General features: G+C 42.2%; 1 protein-coding gene across 1 annotated transcript; it reads left to right on the top strand.

Moving 5' to 3' along the window:
* Positions 1-15,878: 15,878 nt before the first annotated feature.
* On the top strand, positions 15,879-19,740 carry LOC132448854 (zinc finger protein 862-like). The gene is made up of 8 exons (XM_060040402.1): positions 15,879-17,024; positions 17,205-17,391; positions 17,492-18,272; positions 18,375-18,507; positions 18,593-18,746; positions 18,912-19,050; positions 19,146-19,334; positions 19,729-19,740. Exons 3-8 carry the CDS (start codon positions 18,162-18,164, stop codon positions 19,738-19,740), a joined length of 738 nt encoding a protein of 245 aa, XP_059896385.1. The 5' UTR covers positions 15,879-17,024; positions 17,205-17,391; positions 17,492-18,161.
* Positions 19,741-19,979: the final 239 nt, after the last annotated feature.

Below are 19,979 nucleotides of genomic sequence, written 5' to 3'. Positions count from 1 at the left end.
GCAAGACCCTTGATGGACAACAGGAGAGGTGGGAAGACAAATTAAAAGAAATTGTTTTTTCAAATAACTGTTGTGTCCAAGCCTCTTCCAGGTATTCACCCTTTCGTCTGATGTATGGACGGGAGCCACGTCTGTTTTCAGAGGTGTGTAGTGGTTGACTTTTTCATGTTACCATGTTAACAATTTCTAAATCAACATTTTTACTCTTCAGGGAGGAAGTTACACTTTGTATGGTATGAGGAGACAACTTAACAGTGGGGAATCAACATGAAAAGTATATGTGTCAAAATAATCATTTCTATGAGGCTGATTGGAGCATACTTTTATTGCTTGTCCTTTGCCTTTCTTTTTCCTGTTACTTAAGACCACTGGAGATCTTCCAGATGATGTGGACATTGCTTCTCCAGATAAGGAGGATATTGAGAAGTACGTCCAGGCAAGGGCTGAGAGCGATGGAAAGGTCATTGACAAGGCAAGTGTTTTATAAATGGGAAGCAAATCATTATTAGGGGTCCAAGCCAACAGATTGGATCCCTATTGTTTTTGTAGTGTTTTCTTCCTATACTTACCTCCCTAAAACTGGTACCACAGCCCAAACCGTAAATGGTGCGGACACGCCAATTGCATGACTAGATCCAGATCTCTTCGGACTACGCAGACGACAAAATCCAGACACGCCGGTCCCTAGGTGGCGCTATACCAAGGAAAACGCGTTTGGGGCTCTAACTCCCACACCGAACCTCCCAGAGTCCAAAAACTTGTACCCCCAGATGCACTGGAGTCTGCTGCATCTTTTGGCATAGGCCACGCCCATTTGCGTCTATTCATATTTTTCACAAAATCGCGAAAACCGCAAAACTGTTCTTTCCCTACTCCTCCCACATTTCTTCACCAATCGACACCAAACTTTGCACACGACATCTTCAGACGCACACGCAAAGGAATCGTCGGTTCCTTTTGATCCGACCTTCGACGACGAAACGGTAGAGTTTTGAATATTGGTTTATTAGCTAAATTAGACGTGGAAAATCAAAAATCCCAAAGAATCCAAAATTAGACATCGGATCGAGTCCAAATTTTACACACATGTTGGTGCTAACCATAATGACGTTAGATAAAAATTTTGGAAAATGTCGCCATTAGGGGGCGCAATAAACGAGGAAATTGTATATCTTCTAATTGGCCAAAGGAATGTTCTTCAAACTATGAGGGAACCATCAAGGGGCAAACCCGAGTCTATATAAAAATTATGGCCAAGAATTATTAATGTGGGCGGGAGTTATTTGGAATAGGAAAATTGTCTTTGGAAAATTTCGCCACAAGAGGGCGCAAAAAAACGACGAAATAATACATCTCCTAATTGCCCAATGGAATGTTCTGAAAACGCGTTTTGGGCTATAACTCCCACACCGAACCTCCCACAGTCAAAACCTTTATATTCACAGATTCACTGGAGTCAGCTGCATCTTTTGGCATACGCCGTTTCTCAATTTCGAACACATGCTTCGCGTTGTGCCGGCGAAATGCACACTTCTTGGACCCCTGCATAACTGCTTGCAGTTCTAGTTTATATTATTATCATAATGTATTTATGTGCACAGAAAGGCAATTGCGAGGGCAGAATATTAATATATCGATTAACTATCCTGTATCAGGTGACTGCCAACATACAGAAGGCCGAGGAGAGACAGAAAGAGGCATACAAGAGGAGGACCAAGAGGGGGACCAAGCGCTTCAGGATCACACCAGGCATGGAGGTCCTGAAGAAGAATGAGAGGAAGCGTGGAAGGCATGGTCAAACCATGGACCCAGATTGGCCAACTGTGTACAGGTAAATGGTTAAGATACCCAAAAAATTTTAAGACATCAAAGGCATCAGGTTTCGAGGACCCCCTCGAAAACAAGAAGCTTCATCTCAAGGGGCTTAACCTGCCAATAAAATTTAATTAAAGGTTTGACTTTATGTCAAATTTTCCAACACGTATCCTTTCTTTAATTATATATATTAAAAAAAAAAATCATCTAGCTCTCACATTGATGTTTGATATTTTCTGAGTTACTGAGGTTACTGACAATAACCTTGTGCAGCTCGAGACCATGGACGGAAAACCATTGAAGACCAGGACACCCTATGCTTCAGTGAAGCCTGTGCAAAGAAGTATGTTAATTGAATGATTAAAATCTAGACTATAGACTATACTAAGAAGTGATTATGAAGCTTTTTGATAAGGTGCTTCTTTCCCTTTTAGGATCCCAGGCTGCCTGGCCCACCAAGGAGACTGTGTCCAATATATCAGTGTCAGCAGATTAAAAGTTGGAGGAGGACCCACTAGAGGTAAATATTTCAGTCAGTCTTAATTTCACTTAATAAATACTTTGGTTGCTCTATTACATGCTCACATTGTTGCTAAATGAGTGAGATGTTTGTTTTTTTGGTATCAGGACTGTGATGTTTTCATCACTAGTGTCCAGCCAGGCCAGTCTTATCCAGCTTCACTGAGCAAAAGGGTGGAGGACTTCAGGGCCATGCTCAGCAACCCAAGTACTTGGTTGGATGACCATGCTATGGACCATGCTCAGGCCCTGCTTAAGGCTAAGTACCCCAACGTCAACGGGCTCTACGCCACCTCCTCCCTACCTTGCTGTCCACTTTGACCGAGCCAGCACAAGGGTTTGTACAGATACTCAATGTGTTTCTGCAAATCACTGGGTTACGGTAAGTGAAATTGGCTGCCAGGGAGGTTCAGTAAACATTTTTGACTCCCTAGGACAAAAAGAGGTCTTCATTGAACAGGTCACAGGTCTGCTTGCTTTCCAGGGAAGAGTGTCCGACTGCAGCGGCCTGACATACAGCAGCAGGCAGGTGGATCAGATTGTGGACTGTTTGCTATTGCCAACAGTTTTGCTCTTTGCAGCGGTGAGGGTCCCACCACATTCCAATACTATCAAGGACAAATGCGCAGTCACCTCTTTTCCTGTTTTCAGGCTGGAGAAGTGCAACTCTTCCCTAGAGCCATGAGGTCCCCCACTGCCGAGCCATTCGCCATTGATGTGGATGTGCACTGCCTCTGCAGACGGACCATCGGGCAATGTACAGAATATTTATGAATACATTTGTCCAAATTGTCAAATCATATTCTAACTATTCTGCACAGTCTTCTTCCTTTGTAGGACTGGTAGGCATGAGTCCATTTGCTGGAGACTTATTTGATTCTTGTTAATATTCAGATTTTCCTTAATAGTTCTACTGTCAATATTGCTGTTCGTATGTTATGGATATTGTATATATATTTAATGCATCTTCTAAACAGTATAATATAGCCTGATAAATGATTAATTTCTGGAATAAATAATATATGTTTAACGCTTTTGCTATTTTTGATTGTACAGCACTTTGGTCAACCGTTTTTGTTTTTAAATGTGTTCTATAAATACATTTGAGTTGAGTTGCGTCAGCCTTAAAAATTAAAGGTCTGTACCTTGACGTCGGTGAGTGGGCTTACTACTAAAACAGACAATTTTTCCATTCCATTTCTGTTTTTCATTGTGGATTTGTTTCCTTCTTTGTCTATCTTCTTTTGCCTTATCTCAAAGACATCGTGACAGGAAGAGTTTACCATGCAGAGGCCAAAGAACACCAGGGACATCAAGAATCAGCATCTTCTGGAAGTGTGGTGCATCAACCTGAACCTGGAACAAGCTAGACCTGTCACTTAGCGCTTATAAATTACATGCATCAAGAAACTGCATTATCAACTTTTTCATTTTATATTGAAGCATGATCATTACATGTAAGATTGTTGTCAATGTTAGTTGTATATCTGAGGCAAATAATTAAATGTTATTCATATGTGGCCTGGTGTTAGATTAATTGAAATGAGACTGAGATTGAATGGGTTAAGTGATGCTATGTGTAAGGTAGTGTCAGTGTTGTGTTAGTGCAGTGGACAATAGTGCAAACAGTGTCAATATATTCTACATAGAGAAGACAGACAGGTTCAGAAAATGATTTATGATCTATCTATCTATCTATCTATCTATCTATCTATCTATCTATCTATCTATCTATCTATCTATCTATCTATCTATCTATCTATCTATCTATCTATCTATCTATCTATCTATCTATCTATCTATCTATCTATCTATCTATCTATCTATCTATCTATCTATCTATCTATCTATCTATCTATCTATCTATCTATCTATCTATCTATCTATCTATCTATCTATCTATCTATCTATCTATCTATCTATCTATCTATCTATCTATCTATCTATCTATCTATCTATCTATCTATCTATCTATCTATCTATCTATCTATCTATCTATCTATCTATCTATCTATCTATCTATCTATCTATCTATCTATCTATCTATCTATCTATCTATCTATCTATCTATCTATCTATCTATCTATCTATCTATCTATCTATCTATCTATCTATCTATCTATCTATCTATCTATCTATCTATCTATCTATCTATCTATCTATCTATCTATCTATCTATCTATCTATCTATCTATCTATCTATCTATCTATCTATCTATCTATCTATCTATCTATCTATCTATCTATCTATCTATCTATCTATCTATCTATCTATCTATCTATCTATCTATCTATCTATCTATCTATCTATCTATCTATCTATCTATCTATCTATCTATCTATCTATCTATCTATCTATCTATCTATCTATCTATCTATCTATCTATCTATCTATCTATCTATCTATCTATCTATCTATCTATCTATCTATCTATCTATCTATCTATCTATCTATCTATCTATCTATCTATCTATCTATCTATCTATCTATCTATCTATCTATCTATCTATCTATCTATCTATCTATCTATCTATCTATCTATCTATCTATCTATCTATCTATCTATCTATCTATCTATCTATCTATCTATCTATCTATCTATCTATCTATCTATCTATCTATCTATCTATCTATCTATCTATCTATCTATCTATCTATCTATCTATCTATCTATCTATCTATCTATCTATCTATCTATCTATCTATCTATCTATCTATCTATCTATCTATCTATCTATCAGTGGCGGCACCAGAAATAATTTGTTGCAGTTGCTTAACAGTTGCTGTATGAAGAGGTTGCTGGTCAAAAAAAAAAACCTTGATCAAAACACCTGAATTTGGCAGAGGCACGGCCGGGAAGACATTTTCGGCACGGGTTGGGGTGGTTGCGGTCCCGTACGAGGCAAGTTTACAGTACAGTAACAACACAGACTAATCGCACCACTGTGATTGAGTGTGATCGTATCATTTGACAGTTCAACGTGCGCTATCTTTCTCCCTCTCCCTCACACACGCACAGACATAAAGACGTAAAGACATAGAACAATATAGAGGAAGATCTTTAAGAAGGCCAACATGAAAATAGCCCAGCGGCATGTACACATTCACTGCTAGTCCAGGTGGCACTGCGGCCACACGACATATAACAAACAACATAGTTCTCTCAATCAACAGCCCGTCAGCAGTCCCCCAACTACAAGGTTAGCTGTCCTGTCAATAGTGGTGAATTGCACATCTCAGACCCACCGTCGCCACGGTACATTCCAAAGCATTCACATTAGTTGCTTGCGCGATACGTCTCAAATGTAGGCCTATGTGGAACATTAATACAATAGTTGCTATTATTGTTGATACTATTATACTTCATAATACTTCTATAAAGGGCAGATCATACCAGGCTACGATAAACCCATCCTTTGGTATGAGCCAAACCTAGAATCTAGTTCTACTTCAAAACAAAATCACATGGGCCCCAAGTCAATATGCTGCGACGGGCAAACTTAATAACCAAACGGCCTACCTTAAATCGATGTCTTGATCACAGGACGTCTTGCAATATTCCACTTTAATCCATACGGTTTAACACACCAACATTGCTAGCAAGCATGTGCTAACATTGTATTGCTAATTCAGAACTGTGTAGGCTACAATATTTTCTTCCGTTTCTTCAGACATTGCCCACATCCAAAATGTGTCATGTATAAAAATATAAGCCTATGCTAATTATATTATTTTAACTAAAAGGAGGTACCGTATTACAACAAATTAATAGATCAAGACACATCGTGTGATTCACAACACAAAATGAAAAAAGAACTTGCAAGCATGCCCAACGCTCGGGAACTGGGCACGGTGAGGGGGAGGGGAGGAGAGGAGAGTCCCAGGCTGACTCGTGTTGATTTGAACGACAGTCCAGTCACGGCCCTGAAATGTTGACGCTACTCACTGATTATGCACTTAATCTGGTGATTCATATGACAGGAATGGTCGGTATGGTGACGGGTACCGCATTCGGCCATAGGTTTAGTTGAACTTATTTAATACCATTTTACGGGAAATGGCATTATTTCAAATATGTTGTTTGAGTTTGACAAAAAATCAGGGGTTGCTCTGGGGTTTCTGAGTAATTGCTTGGAGTTGCTTTAGCAACGGCAAGCAACCGTTTGGCGCCGCCCCTGCTATCTATCTATCTATCTATCTATCTATCTATCTATCTATCTATCTATCTATCTATCTATCTATCTATCTATCTATCTATCTATCTATCTAAATTAAATTAAGGCAATTCAATTAACACAAGTTAGCTAGACTATGATTCACTTTAAACTCTCAGTTTACCTAGCGATCCATTATCTGTATAATGTTATTTCGTCTTTGGCAACATGAGTGTGAATGTTTTTTGAAACCTGCCTGGCAACGGAAAACCCCTTACGTAATCAGTTGTTCGTTGCCTGGCAACGGACAACTGATTACGTACCCGGTACAAATTTGGCACCCGGTACAAATTTGGTGTGACACTTGCAGGAAGCAAACACACACCGAATTCTGCCTATGACCATATACATATAACAGTCTAACTCTATGGGCCCTATTTTAACGGTCTGAAACGCAAGTGGGAAGCGCAAAGCGCAAGTAGCTTTGTGGGCGGTTCTACGGCGCTATCGCTATTTTACAGGCGGATAAATTACACATGCGCCGCGGCGCAAGTGTCAAAAGGGTTGTTCTGAAGCAGCCTAATTACCCGTAGGTGTGGTTTGGGCGTAACGTGTAATGAACCAATCAGAGCGTTTTCTCGCATCCCCTTTAAGAGCAATCGCCGCTTGTTCCATGGCGGATTGCTATTATGATGGCAGATTTGCCAGGCGCACGCCAAGAAAGATTCAGAGGAGTGAGAAAATAATTTATTTTTCGGCTAAATCTCCTTCAAATCTTTGCAACTTTTCATTTTTCGTTTTGTATTATTTTTTTTCATTTACGCCTACGAACATTTGGACAAGTCAAATAAAAAATGTTTCAAGGACATTCCGATGTTTTGGGCTCATTTTCTCTGAATCACAAGGTTATGAATGCATGGTAATAATTGTACAATGTAGCTAAACAATAGAGCGGAGATGTCATTAGTTTGCGTACCTCACTATATACGATGCAGCTCCTCTTGACAGATGAGCTCTCCTCTCCCGTGCTGCTGCTAGGGCATTTGGACGTAATGGCATCGGCACATGCAGTTCAGCATCACGTCTCTGAGGGGAAAAACGGTCTGTCTAGTTACTGGACCAGATGAAATGAGACGGAGAGGTAATAAAGTCTGTCGGCACGAGGACCTTGGATTTATTAAGTAAAGTGGCAACGGTTATACAGAGTCATAAAGCGTGAGAGATCGAATATGTCTAAGTCCCTAATCAGCGCTGATGGTTCGTCCAGAGCTTCGCCTCCGTGGAAGGTCTGCTTCAGAAGAAGGTTAAGAGTCCCTGTGTGATACAGTCTTATGCTGTATCCTCCTCTCGATGAGGTGTGTGCGTTTGAGGTGTGTGTGGTTCTGTGTGTTTTTGCTTGACCTTGGCTCTCAGGCCCTGGTATATGCATGTGTATCTCTTGTGTTCCTCCTAAAGGGGGAGAGCTCCTCGAAGTGTCTCCTGTGTGATAAATTAATGTGGCTCTCAGGCCCTGGTATATGCATGTGTATCTCTTGTGTTCCTCCTAACGGGGGAGAGCTCCTCGAAGTGTCTCCTGTGTGATAAATTAATGTGGCTCTCCCGTTCTTGAGGATGACTGGTGCATTGTCTGAGTGTCCACCATTTGCCTGGTTGGGAAATGGGGCCTTCGGCTCTGGCCTTGACCTGACTATATTATCATGTTTGTGTTATGTGTTCGTTGGGTTAGAGCAAGAGTTGACTATATTGTAATGTGCCTGCCATGTGATGTGCTCATCAGGCTAGGGTAGGAGTTAGCTATATTTGTAACGTACATGTGATGTACTGAGCAGGTTATTTTGCCCAACATATCCCCCTCAAGTCGTCGCAAGACGACTTTTACTCATTAGGGGTACGAGGGATAGGACTCCAGCGCGGGACTACCATTATAACACCATTAGAAATAACAGAAAGAAGGCAAAATGATCATAAAAACAACCATGAGCATGGGACTAAAACAACTCGCTGGACCGGGTATATGGGGAACCACGTGGGAGAAACGCTACCCCTGCTTCAGACATGGGTATGCCATACACACCCCACCTAGGGGGTGGCATCCACCCCGGCCTTACATCGCGAGCAGACAATACCAACAATACTGGCAGCAGATGATACACAACAAAACCAACACCAAACCATAACAACAACAACAAAATGCAACAATAAAACCAACAGTAAACAATAACGATATAAACAAAAATGCAACAATCGCACAAACACTACACAATAACAATCACAGGAAAGAAATGCAACCATGAAACGTGTCCCTAAATAATAATAATAATATCAGAAAGATATGAGGTACACAACGAATGGCAATCCCCCTCAACCCATCCCCAGATGACCACACACTAAGGATGTGAGGAGGAGTTAACTGGTCGTGTAACAATAAGCAATCACACGCATGGGGTATTCAGGGTAGGCCCGGGGCACTGGAAAAACTTAGAAACCACGGAATAGTCCTGAGCGTCATCACGGGCAGGTGGACGCAACGCGCCACCTGAGCATTAGACCCTTTTATTCAACTGCGCTCAGGACCTCATCTGATAAACGGGCAATCAAGGCCCCTCGAATCTCGCCCGTGTGTATCCCCGAGCTCCATCTAGTGGGACAGCGATATAAACAACAACATTTGCGTTCCCGGCGTCGGTTGCGTAGACGCGGGCATAGATATGGGAGCGGCTAAAAACAGTGAAGCGTACAGAAGCGAATACAGCCAGGGGCGCCCTCAAGCCTTAAGGGAACGGGCCGCAGCCCCTGGTACCGGAACGCAGATCCCTGGTCCGGGCGACGTGGGTGCATCAGGTGGGAGGGGGGTGGTGCTGTCACACTAAATTTGTACCGGGGGCGAAATTTGTACCGGGCGCGTCATCATTACGTAATCCATTACAAACCTGCCCTGCAACAGATGATCGCGTCGTCCGTTGCCGGGAAGGTTTCAAGAAACATTCGCGCTCATGTTGCCAAAGACGAAATAACATAATACAGTTAACGGATCGCTAGATAATGTAATGTTTTGTTGGGTTCCTTAATAAACACACGATGTATCTTGGAACAGACATCAACATGCAGCGCGCCAATCCAACTGCGCATGCTCCGTGTGACGGTCTAATAACTGATGTTGATATCATTACAGATAACACTTGTTTTTACTTTATATTTGTATTGTATTTAATTGTTTAATCAAATTTAGCAAGTAAACTGAGTGTTTAAAGCAGGTCAAGGACGAAATAGCACAATACAGATAACGGATCGCTAGATAGAAGGTTCGCGAATGTTCACGTCATTCGACGCGATCGTCCGTTGCCAGGCAACGGACGAAGCGATCATCTGTTGCCAGGCAGATTTGGAGTGGATTACGTCTGGATGACGCGCCCGGTACAAATTTCGCCCCCGGTACAAATTTAGTGTGACAGTGCCGTTGGTGGGGACGGGAATGGGGCAGCCCACCTGGAGAGGTTACTAGCACGTCACAGGCGGGGGGGGAGGGGGGTGTGGTGGTGGGGTTTCAGCATACGGTGGTGGAAACAGGACGCCGGGGCCGTGCACCTGGAGAGGCCACTAGCACTCACGGGTAGATGTCCGGCTCGGCGGGGACGCAGTCGATGGCGGGGGTTGGGAGTGTGTAGGGGAGCTCGTACTCAAAGTCAAAGGTTGCAGGGTGAGGGAGGCCATACTCACAGTCAAAGTTTGCAGGCACTATCTGGTCGTCCAGGGGAAGCTGGTCCGGGAAATCCAGCAGGGGCATGAGGGGGGCTGCTTCGGAGTAGGGAGGGGGCTGTTGTTTCTCCTTTTCGAGGGCCGTGGTGATGAGGCGTGAGCAGAGGGTGCGGGCGCAGGGGATGCAGCAACACCCGCAGCAGACCACAATCCCGACAAAGCAAGCCAGGGATGACAGGACGGCCATGAGAAGGCCCTTCCACTTGCCGAACATGTCAGTCATCCATTTCTCCATGGGGTTGTCGACCCCAGAGTCCTCTGCCATCTGGACGGAAAGAGCTCGAAGGCCGGCCAGGGCCCTTGTCACTGACCCGTCAGGGGCCGTGTTGTTGGGAATGAAGGTGCAGCACTGAGCCCCAAACATCGAACAGACCCCCCCTTTTGTGACTGCTAAGATCACAACAAAAACATAACAGTCGTTTAGGTCAGATTTTGCACTACATTTGATCATCGTTAAAAACCTTTAAGCATGTTCAGGGATCTCAACCTGGATAATTCCCAGGAATTTCAACCTGTTTAAGGCAAAAAAGATCTATCAAATGTCTAACTAGTAATCATAACATAGTATTTTCAGAAATATGTAACATAAAAATATGAAACTCAAAAAATGATATTTCAAAAAATAGGTAAAAATAATAAAAATTAAAGATTAAGATTGTCTGCAAGCTTGCATGGATTTGGATAACTCTTATTATCTTTATGTATCGGTTTGCTGTATAAATGTGGGGGGTTTGGGTTGTCCAGTGGTGTAGTCTATTTTATTGTAGTGAGTATACTGTGATGATACCCTCCCAGCCTCGTACAAACCCGTCCCACCGGTACGTGTACGTGTGTGGCACTCACCAACGCAGGGGTCTACAACCCGCTGATTTAAGAGTATAACGATTATCAACAATCATGGAAAGCTGGGTAGGTTTATCAGTTTTAATAACAGTATGAACAAATTGAACACATAAATGACAAGTTGTCCTTTGTATATCTATAGTAGCAATAGCACATGCTAAACAAGGACAAAATCTACTCAAAATAATTTAATGAACTGTTTACAACCATGGCTAACCAGTGCATGAGAAGGAGATGACAGGAGACTAATGTTTCACTCTTTCAATTGCTCTAATTTGAGCTCTTACTGTTGTTATCTAACATACCATACAGTAATTGAATTGTGTAAAATTGTGAAATTACTGCACCTTAAAAATGACCATGAATTAGCTATACTCTCATTTGCATAGTGATTAACATTATGAATTTCAATTGTGTATACCAACTGTATGTTGGCTGACATTTACATAACTTTTTTTCCCTTCACTCTAAAAGAGGATGCCTGTTTTTAAATTCCCTAGCCTGACACCCAGTCTGAAAGGCTGGACAGGGGTTCTCATCTAAAAGTAACAAGGAGATATAAAGTGGGATTAAAACATTGTCTTCTGTTGACTGCTTGTTATGTGGTTTACACATTAATATGGGAGGACTAGACACACACATGCGCACGCACACACACGCGAGAAGGAGGGGCTCGGCCCGCAACTAACGTGCAGAGATGCAGGGGCAGCTTCGCGCTTCGTAACAGAGACAGGGCAGAGCGCGAGCGCGCAGGGGGAATTTTATGAATGGTGAATGTAGGAGATAACTTCCCCTGCTTAAAGTATTTTATTGCAGTTATACCCAACCGGTATTTGCGAAAAATAAACACAGAAGTGAAAGATCTGTCACAAGACGATTGATACGTATCCGTGCACATTTTTAAGTGGGTATACGCAAATCCTGGTGCGTTCCTAGTGGGTATACGGCGTATACCTGCGTATCACGTAGACTACACCACTGGGGTTGTCCTATTTTATCAATTCTTATGTTCTGGCGCAACCCGTAAAGGATCAGGAACAGGCTCCCCGTTTTCAGCATCATTATGTGGCTGTAGCTCTTGGCTCGACTGGATCTGGTCCTGGGGCAGCTGGTCAGCCCCAGGTGTGTCTGCGTCTGGCTCCTCCTCCTCACGCTCATCCCTGGATTTGGTTTGAGCGGCTTTTGTGCAGTGGTTGAGATGATACCACGTGGCACTTCCTTCCACTTGGATGGCTGTTGGTGTTGCGTTGGTGACTTTGTATGGTCCTTCTCTCCTGGGCTCGTTCCACTTTCTCCTGAACACCCTGAGGTACACTTGGTCACCTGGCTCCACCCCCCTTGGTGGTTCCTCCTCCAACTCTGGAACTCTGTCTTTCTTTCGCTGGAATTACAAACTTATGTACAGCAGTTAGTTGTTCAAACATATTTTCCTTAATTTTATTACTCTAATGGAAGTCCCTTTTGGGACCCTCGAATGTTTAAGTGAAGGCATGGGTCGACCCTTAAGCATTTCATGCGGGGTTAGATGCGTCTTTCTGTTAGTTTTCATGCGATAACTCATTAGTGTCAACCGTAGTGCATTAGTCCTTTAATTTAGTAATCTAATTTAATTTTGTTAATCTTTGTCTTAAGCGTCCCATTCCTCTCTCCACCATACCTTGTGGTTTGAGGATTGTAGACACGGACCTGTCTTTATTTGACATGCAGTTGTTAAATCACTTGTTTGAGTGTTTTCTGAATAAACGCTGCCCTATTGCCTGAGCTAATTAGTGACGGAATTCAAAACCTTGGCATGACTTCTCTAGTCAGAAACTTGATTACTGTAGCCGCACTTTGGTCTTTTGATGGGACTGCTTCTACCCATCTGTTTAACACCGTTTTTTTCAAATATTTCACACTCATTTAGCTGGATGTCAATCATTGTTTGCAAGTATGGTGAAGAAAAACCTTGTTTTCTAATTTTTTTCTAATTCTCCTCAATACCTCCCCCCTTGCGCAATGGTCAAAACCATGTGCATTAAATGATAAGCAAATCTAAGAACGCCGTTGGTGCACCAACGTCGAAACGTCTAACCTTAAGCATCAGCAAACTGAAACCAATCTTTTGGGAAGGGAAATCGAAACCAGTATGTCCAAATCCAAAGCCCAATATGGGTGAGTTTACCATCAGCCGCCTGAAACCACGCTGTTCCAAAGTCATGCACTAAACCGAAAAAACGTACATGCGTTAGTGGCCTTTTATACCACAAAGGTAAAATAAAATAAAACGCGACATGCCCCGTTTCAAGACCACCTCTGCTGCCAGAGCTGACATATCTGACTCCTGTTCCCCCTCCACCTTTCATCAGCCGGCTTTCCCTATGATGGTTGCAGTTCGTCACTTCATGTTCAAGTGAGCCAATGCTCACAGTGACTCTGCCAAGTAATCGTGACTGTGCCTGTTTTAGGTTGTCCCGGGCTTCAAGGTGGGATCTTACCCGTCGTTGGCTAACCAGCCTTCCATACTGGCGTATTGCAGGATGCCGTACCTGGGATACGATCAATCCCCACCTATATGGTGGTATAGATCGCAAAGTGGAGGGACGGAGACAGAGTCTTCAGCCGCATCTGCCTTATGCAGCCATATGTGTGCGTAATGAATACACATCAGGGCAACTATAAAACAAAAGATAATTTATCAGAGTTAAAATTATTAAAGTGTTGCAGCAGCATTAGTGGCATTTGAAGGTAAACCCACTACTTCCGAATCCAATTTGACAACATAGCATGTATGACTCCTTCCCAGCAGATGTGGCGTCAATCCACCTATTGTCCTTAAAACCCTGTAAGACCCAAATATAGAAAAACCTAAAAAAATAATTATTTTACCTTTCAGATGTTGTTGTAGGAGGCCTTTGATACAGAAATGAAAAAAAATGTTAAAAAAAAATGTTTATGTACGTTTTTAGAGAAATGTTGTAATATTGCAACATTGGGCTTAGTTGGGAGCAGGATTTCTGTATTTGTACTCACGTTGTGTGAACAATTCAGAACAACTAAGGGTTAATTTGCAGGGTTGATTGCTTACTTAGCCCCATAACATTAATAATAATCACACATTAGTCATATTTTTATGAAGTCATTTATTAAAATTATTAAAAATATCAAACAAGATAAAACTTTTAAAAAGCGTGTTTTTTCCCTCTTTTTTTCTTTTCATGACATTGGTCATGAAGACTTTCATTGGTGGTGAAAGTCCCAAAAACAGTCCCTGTTGTCTAAAAAGCAAAGGCGAACATCACACTTTCTGCATTGCGTGTTGGTGTATCCTTTATTGCACTGTCTGCAGCGTCCTCTCCCTGTCTTCCTTGGGAAATGGGCAACTAGGTCAGGGCTCTAAAGTGCGACCAATTTGGTCGCACATGCGACCTAATTTCTCAATGGTGCGACTAAAAAAAATCAGAGGTCGCACCGGTGCAACCAGCTGTTCAAAAAGAAAAAACCGCAGGGGATAACATCAGAGCCCCAGCTCGCCGCATAGTAGCCTGGGTGCTTTAAGCATGGAATAAGCTGGATACGGAGTGGGTGAAAAACTATGTGTGTGTGTGTGTGTGTGTGTGTGTGTATGTGAGAGAGAGTTTGTGTGTCACTCTGTTCGAGCCTGCATGAGAGTTCAATGTTGTCATTAGCTGTTACGTCTTTCTGACCAATCGCAGTTCAAGGCCGATCTGGGCTGTACCACTTCGGGAGGGGGCGCTCAATTGCGACGTTGACCCGGCGCCGCCCGAAACGCTAACGGGCCACAGGGAATTCTCCCAACTCTCCCGATTACTACTCTGCGTGTGCGTGCGTGCGTGCCTGTGTGTGTGTGTGCAGGCGTTATTCAATTGCCTGGTAAACATATAGGCCTACGGTAATATTCATACTGGTTTAAATAATGCATTTGCTATTTCCCATCGTTGCTGAGCAAGAGTTTTGTTCGATAGTTCAGTGATAGAAAACAAATAATAGCCCGGGCTATTGACGTTTTACGGTACCACTGTCATGCACCTACCCGATGTCAAGTGGACCGGGTTGAATTTACTGCGGTTCTCTCTTCTTATATCCATCTTACCAAAGATATTTTGGTACTGTCCTTCTCAACACTCTGATCTCACTAAAAGGCTAGCAGCAAGAAACAGCAATATCGACGAGATGCGCTATGCATAGAGAAGAAAGAATATCAACGTTGAATTTGCAACATTTTGCAACAAATTATTCTAAATCTGCCCATACATGGATTGGACACGGCAGAATTTTGAGGTTTCACTCGCTACAATGTTGCATCTGTGGCTGCTGGTAATTCAATCACAAAGAAGTAAACTCTACGGGGCTATTTTCAGCATTACGCTATTTTCAGCATTATAGCCCCAGCGATCCGGGGCTATTCCCAAAAGATCCGGGGCTATAGCCTCGAATGCCCAGGTCTAACGACGCGCCTGGTGACCAGACATCGACCAGATTTTGACACTGAATGAGGGAAATATGCGCGCAGACACAAAAACCAGTTATTGCGGTAGCCATTTAAAGCATCGCCAGAGAAGACGTCGTATGACGTAGCCTACAGACGTTATCAGGACGTACGACCAGATGCAGCAGCGTCAACGACAAAAATCTAGAGGCGGCAAAAAGGAAAGAAAAGAAGATCAGCGGTCATAAATGGTATGTTGTGTATAGATTAATTTATTTATTGAATTTAGGTGGAAGACTGCTTTGGTAACATATGATTTTCCTGTAGGCATAGGAACATGACTCGAATCTGTTAAAAATAATAAATGAATTAATAATAAATCAATGGTTGATAGTTGTGTCTGTTAGGCTAACTTCTGTATTTTGTGTCGGGCTGTGTGGACTAATGACTGTAGTAGCCTAGTTATAAATGCAGACCATCTGATTAGCTGATGCCCTCAGTCATGTATAATATTAATATACTCATATGTTTTGACTTGGTAATTATTATTATTTACATCTTGATGATATTTACGATATTTATTTATGTTAATATTTTATGATTTTTCACGGCGCCGCATTGAAAATGTCCCCGATTTTCATTTCAGAAATCTGGGCACCTTAATGTGGAGTGGATGACAAGATCAAGATGAAAAGAACGATTGAAAGCTTTTTCGTTAAAAATGTTAATAAGTTAAGGCCTGATCCGAACGAGTGCTCTGACACGGATCTCCCTTCAACTTCCCAGGTTATGTCAGGCCCTAATCAGGAGACGGCATCGGCTAATGAGCCGCACACGATCAACTCCGAGCCACAGCCCGCCGAAATTAAAAGGAGGAAAGTGTATGCATTTAGAAGAGAGTGGCTTGACCAGTTTCCCTGGCTAAGATACGATAAATCCGGCAACGAGATGCACTGCATTTACTGTAAAGAGTGTGGGAAGACCATGGCCGGCAATAGTGCTTTTGTGACTGGTTCCAATACATTTCGTATTGAAACTCTGAAAAAGCACAATGCATCCATGAAACACATTACATGCCGCGATAAATGCACTGCCACAGTGTCCCCTCTCCCCGCTGCCTTTCAGCGGCAGGAAGCAGCAAACAGAACATCAGATGAGGCCGAGATGATGATCAAGTTTAACATTGCCTACAATATTGCAAAAGAAGAACTTCCCTTCACTAAATTCAAGTCCGAAATAATTCTTCACAAGAAAAATGGCTTGAACGTAAACCCGACCTACAGCAATGATGTCATGTGCGCCCAATTTATTGGAGTCATCGCAGATACTCTGAAAAAAAATACATCGGTGCAAATTGCGAACAGTGCATACATGGCATTCCTGATCGACGGAGACACAGACATCGCCAAAAAGGAATGCGTCATTGTGTATGGTCGTATCTTGCAGAGAGGAGGACCGGTGAATATACTGATTGGACACATCGAGGTCCAGCATGCCCATGCCCAAGGTAAATGTCATTTAGCCTATATCCATATGCCTACCGTTTCAGTTCTGCATATGTTATATTGTAATTACTGAACATTTTAAAAAATATATTTATAATGAAATGAAAATTAAAAAGTAGATTGCATTATAAACTCTTGATCTGGGAAATAAATTGTGTTCTTTTTTTTATTTGTTTAATTAGGAATTTATGCTGCCTCAAAGAAAGCATTTGCTGTTCTTGGGGACCAGTGCAGTAACTGGCTGGAGAAAATTATTGCTCTGGGTGCTGATGGTGCTGCTGTTAATTTGGGCTACAAAGGGGGTGTCATAGCCCTTTTGCAGCAAGAGGCAGGTGATCACATTGTGCCTTTCCACTGCATGCCTCACAGGTAAGACTAGAAGATAAGGTATGACTGAAACCCTTAAGTCACTGTTATTTTCTTTTATAGAGCAGATATATCTATACTTAAAATGTGACTATCGTTTCAGATTGGAATTGGCAATGCTGTCAGTGCAGAGGGACAATCAAATGATGGGGCAATTGTACGACCTTCTACATTTAATTTGGAAGACTTACCATTTCAGCCCAAAATCAATGAGAGAGCTCAGGGTCATTGGGGCTGACTTGGGGGTAAATGTGCTGATGCCCAGTGGGGTGAAGGGGACAAGGTGGCTCCCACATGTTTCAAGGGCCTTGGAGACCTTTCTTAAACCAGGACAGTTCACTGCTGTGTACTACCATATGGACCATTTGGCAGGCTCCTCTGCCAATGCAGACATTGCAGGCCGAGCTACAAAGGCCAGTGCATTCTTTCAGGATATTCCTTTCATTAGAGCCACTTGTTATTGATGTATTTTTAGGAATTTAGTTCATCAATGTTCTATGTGACTAATTTTTATTGTTGTATGGTACAGGTTAAGAAATCAATGGAAGATGCTACCTTTGTGGCCTTTTGCCATGTTATTGCAGACATGTTCAGTGGCATTAGTAAGTTTAGCCTCCTGCTTCAGAGGAATGACATCATCTTACCACAGGTAAGGGAAATGTGCAAATTTGAATTGTGTTTGTGGTCATCTTCAGCTGTGTTAATAATACTGCACTGAAATATCTAAACAGGCAGTTTGTGGCCTTGAAAAACTGCTGGTGACCACAGAGGCAATGGCTGTGAGACCCAAGCCTGGGGGAAGACTGTCAGAGTTCCTGGCTGACATGAGGCTGCAGAGGAGGAGGCAGCAAGAAATGGGTGAAATGGCAATCTACAAATTCCGGGTATGTGGTTCTGCCTCCCATTTAAACAGAGAACAGTCTATTTGTACAAATATTTCTAATATCTAACTCACAATCTCTATTTATGGTTTATGCAACACACAGACAATAACACTCAAAGGACAAGCATCAGAGCTGGCAGGAGATAGTGTTGGTGGCACTAAACTTGAAAAAGTAATGGATGCAACGATCATATCCACTGTAAAACATCTGAAAGCAAGATTCAGTAGCCTCCTAGGTAAGTGTAGTCACCTGTCTTATAAACACATGTAGATGAGAAATATTGTTACTCATCAACTAAAATGTATTTGTTCTTACAATAGGGGAGAGTGCTTCCGGGTCTGACACAACCAAGGCTGTCAAATGCTTCAACATTTTCAATCACGATAGCTGGCCAGAGAACCAAGAAGACTTAGTAGACCATGGTGCTGATGACCTTGCATTTCTCTTGGATCACTTCTCCACAGTTCTGAGAAGGTAGCTGGTGGATTACTAAAATATTATGTGTGCTGGTGGTGGTAGATATTTTGTTCATGTAGAATAGAATATCTTTATTGTCATTGTAACAGGTACAACGAAATTTCAGTACGTATATTTTGGTATGTGAACGCTGATTAGCTGTGTAATCCACATCATTTTCAGAAATGGTGTAAACACTGACCTTGCAAAAGAAGAGTTTGTGGGCTTAAAGCTATTAATTGCAAGGATGTTCAAAGACAAGACCTACCTCAGCCTTTGGGAGCTCATGTTGACCAGAGAGCCCTACTGCTCACAGTACAAGGTCAGTTTTTGTTAATGTTCTTTCTTAAGATTGTGTCAGTTTTGCCATCTAACACACATTGCTTAAATAAATCTCTTGAATGTATTTTTTTCCAGAACATCCTGCATCTTGTACACATTATGCTGGTCCTCCCTGTCTCAGCTGCAGTTTGTGAAAGAGGATTCTCTGCACAGAAGAGGATCAAATCAGACACGAGGGCATCCCTCCATTCAGACACAGTTGAAGATCTGATAAGAATCAGTGTAGAGGGACCAAGTCTGGAAGATTTTGACGCTAGAGAGAGTGTGGGAAGCTGGTTTAGCCAAGGCCAAAGATCAAGAAGGCCAAACTACATGAGTTGGCCATCAGAGGGGCATGTGACTGCAATTGAGGATAGTCCATAAGACCTGGAGCCATGAGAAGTTCAGTTTGAAGTTTCAGTTTAAAACACTTCATTTAGATTTTCTTTTTATTCCACTTATCTTCAGATGTTTTAGGTTTAAATTGCAGCTCAGTGAAGCTGCAATAATTATTAAAATAAAGAACTTTATGTTGACCAGATTCTTAGTTCATCATTTACAAGTCAATATTGCCTATATGGACAGCTATTTAAAAAACGTGAACCTGTAAAACTGCAGTGTTGAATGCGATATGGTCGACAATTTGGGTGCACCTAACTTTTGTGCTGGTGCACCTAAGAAAAAAAGTTAGGCGCACCAGTGCAACCAGTGAAAAATGTTAGTTTAGAGCCCTGTAGGTCCTTGCGTACATCCAATGGGAGGTTTGCACATCTCTTGGATGGCCTCTTCTGAGCATTCAGAGGGCTTCCTGATGTCACTGACTGTGTTGCTGGGCTCCCTTTGCCTGAAGATGGCCGTCCTCTCTTTGGAGTTTGAAGTGTCGCGTTTACAAGGATAAGAGAGGAGGCTAGCTGTGCCTGAAACTGTCTC

This window comes from Gadus macrocephalus, chromosome 20, assembly GCF_031168955.1.
Source record: "Gadus macrocephalus chromosome 20, ASM3116895v1".
NCBI lineage: Eukaryota > Metazoa > Chordata > Actinopteri > Gadiformes > Gadidae > Gadus > Gadus macrocephalus.
The sequence above is the reverse complement of the archived record's forward strand: the minus strand, read 5'-3'. Positions and strand labels throughout refer to the sequence as shown.

Excerpts from the sequence above, each read along its gene's own strand:
- LOC132448854 (XM_060040402.1), top strand. The coding sequence starts at position 18,162 with ATGGCTGTGAGACCCAAGCCTGGGGGAAGACTGTCAGAGTTCCTGGCT. Across the intron at positions 18,508-18,592 it reads AAGATTCAGTAGCCTCCTAG|GGGAGAGTGCTTCCGGGTCT; the intron begins GTAAGTGTAGTC and ends TTCTTACAATAG. Across the intron at positions 19,051-19,145 it reads CCTACTGCTCACAGTACAAG|AACATCCTGCATCTTGTACA; the intron begins GTCAGTTTTTGT and ends ATTTTTTTCCAG.